The sequence below is a fragment of the Phytophthora infestans genome, genomic scaffold, assembly GCF_000142945.1.
Source record: "Phytophthora infestans T30-4 supercont1.131 genomic scaffold, whole genome shotgun sequence".
Classification (NCBI taxonomy): domain Eukaryota; phylum Oomycota; class Peronosporomycetes; order Peronosporales; family Peronosporaceae; genus Phytophthora; species Phytophthora infestans.
In genome coordinates this window covers 251,862-253,167 of record NW_003303628.1, presented here as the reverse complement: position 1 = coordinate 253,167, position 1,306 = coordinate 251,862, and the positions used below count along the sequence as shown (strand labels likewise).

Here is a 1,306-nt window from a genome sequence, read left to right as displayed (position 1 = left end):
TGGACGTGATCGTTACCTGAAAAGCAGTGCTAGTCCAGCGAATCTGAAATGCTGCCGAAGGAACGGAAATGTTGTCTGTATTTTTCACGCTCTCGATAGTGTATCGTGTCACCTGCCCCAACAAATACGCGGTTCCAGCATCTTGGTAAAGTCTTTTCGGCATCCAAGCTTCTTTAGCAGGCGCAAACGCGACACTGGTCTTAACAAATCTCTCGGCTGTCATCCGCGCTACACGGATCAACTCATCTTTCATTTTTATCGCCAAAGTTTTCCGTTTTGGTTTCGTTTGAATGGGCGACTTGCCGTTCTTATTGAGCGTACTTGATTTTGGTGTTGTAACATGAGATGGCCTTTTAGTTTGTGAAGAACCATGTGTCTTTTGTTTTGGGCGTGGTTGTCGACCTTGAGCACGGTTCGCGACACTATCCTTTGGAGTCAGAGCACTGGTCGTCAGTGTTGAGCTAATCGACTGAGCGGTGTTAGATTTGCTACAAGAGACGGAGTTTGTTGTACCTTCGTTTTCTAAGCTTGTAGTATAATCATAGCAACGCCTGCTACAGTATGAGTTATCGCCAAAGTCTTCCATCAGTTCACCACCGGGATCACTAATTTTTAACGAGATACACACATCGTGCGAGCAGAAATGGTGGATAAAATGTCCACATCGCGAGCATGCTCTTTGTCTGGAGCAAGTCGTCTTACATACTGCGCAGACTGGTGAATTGACAGCGATGTCTGGACTGGTCGATTCCGCATGCGTTTGCGCTGGTTGCTCGGCTGCAGCTGACACATGCAATAATACAAATCTACCGTCCGATACGGTATCATTACTCTGCAGTTCTGAGCATATCGAATCAGCCGAAATGATTCGAGCACAGCTTTGTGATGTTAAGCCATCAAAGCGTACTTCACCGCCAGTATTTTGCCTATCGTTTGGATCTGGATTTCCATCGTCACGTGTACTACCTGCAAGACAACCTCCATCACCAGTAGTCCCACATCCATCGGAGATACTGTCTACAGGAATGCTAAAGTCTGCATTAGGAGAATCACTGTCATTCGTACACCTGTAACCAGTGCCAGCGTCCGAGTTGCCTTCCAAAGTCGCTCGGTTATAATGCTCCAAAAGTGCACGTTCTCCAAGAAAAAAATCGACCCCAGCCTCTCTATTTGCATTACCATCGGGAGGGACGTAGCGATAAAGCTCGCACAAACCGGGTTGGCTGTCGATGATACCAGCCTTGATTGCGGAAAAAGCGCCATACCGCACCAAATGCAGCCCGGGTTAACTGCTATGTACGTGCAT

At 47.3% G+C, this 1,306-nt stretch overlaps 1 protein-coding gene across 1 annotated transcript; it reads right to left on the bottom strand.

Moving 5' to 3' along the window:
• Positions 1-16: 16 nt before the first annotated feature.
• Positions 17-1,005, bottom strand: PITG_20226 (uncharacterized protein; the record flags this gene model as incomplete). The annotated part of the gene is made up of 2 exons (XM_002895810.1): positions 17-461; positions 908-1,005. Coding segments are annotated over 2 exons (543 nt in total), but the record flags the coding sequence as incomplete, so codon positions are not given.
• Between the last annotated feature and the right edge of the window lie 301 nt (positions 1,006-1,306).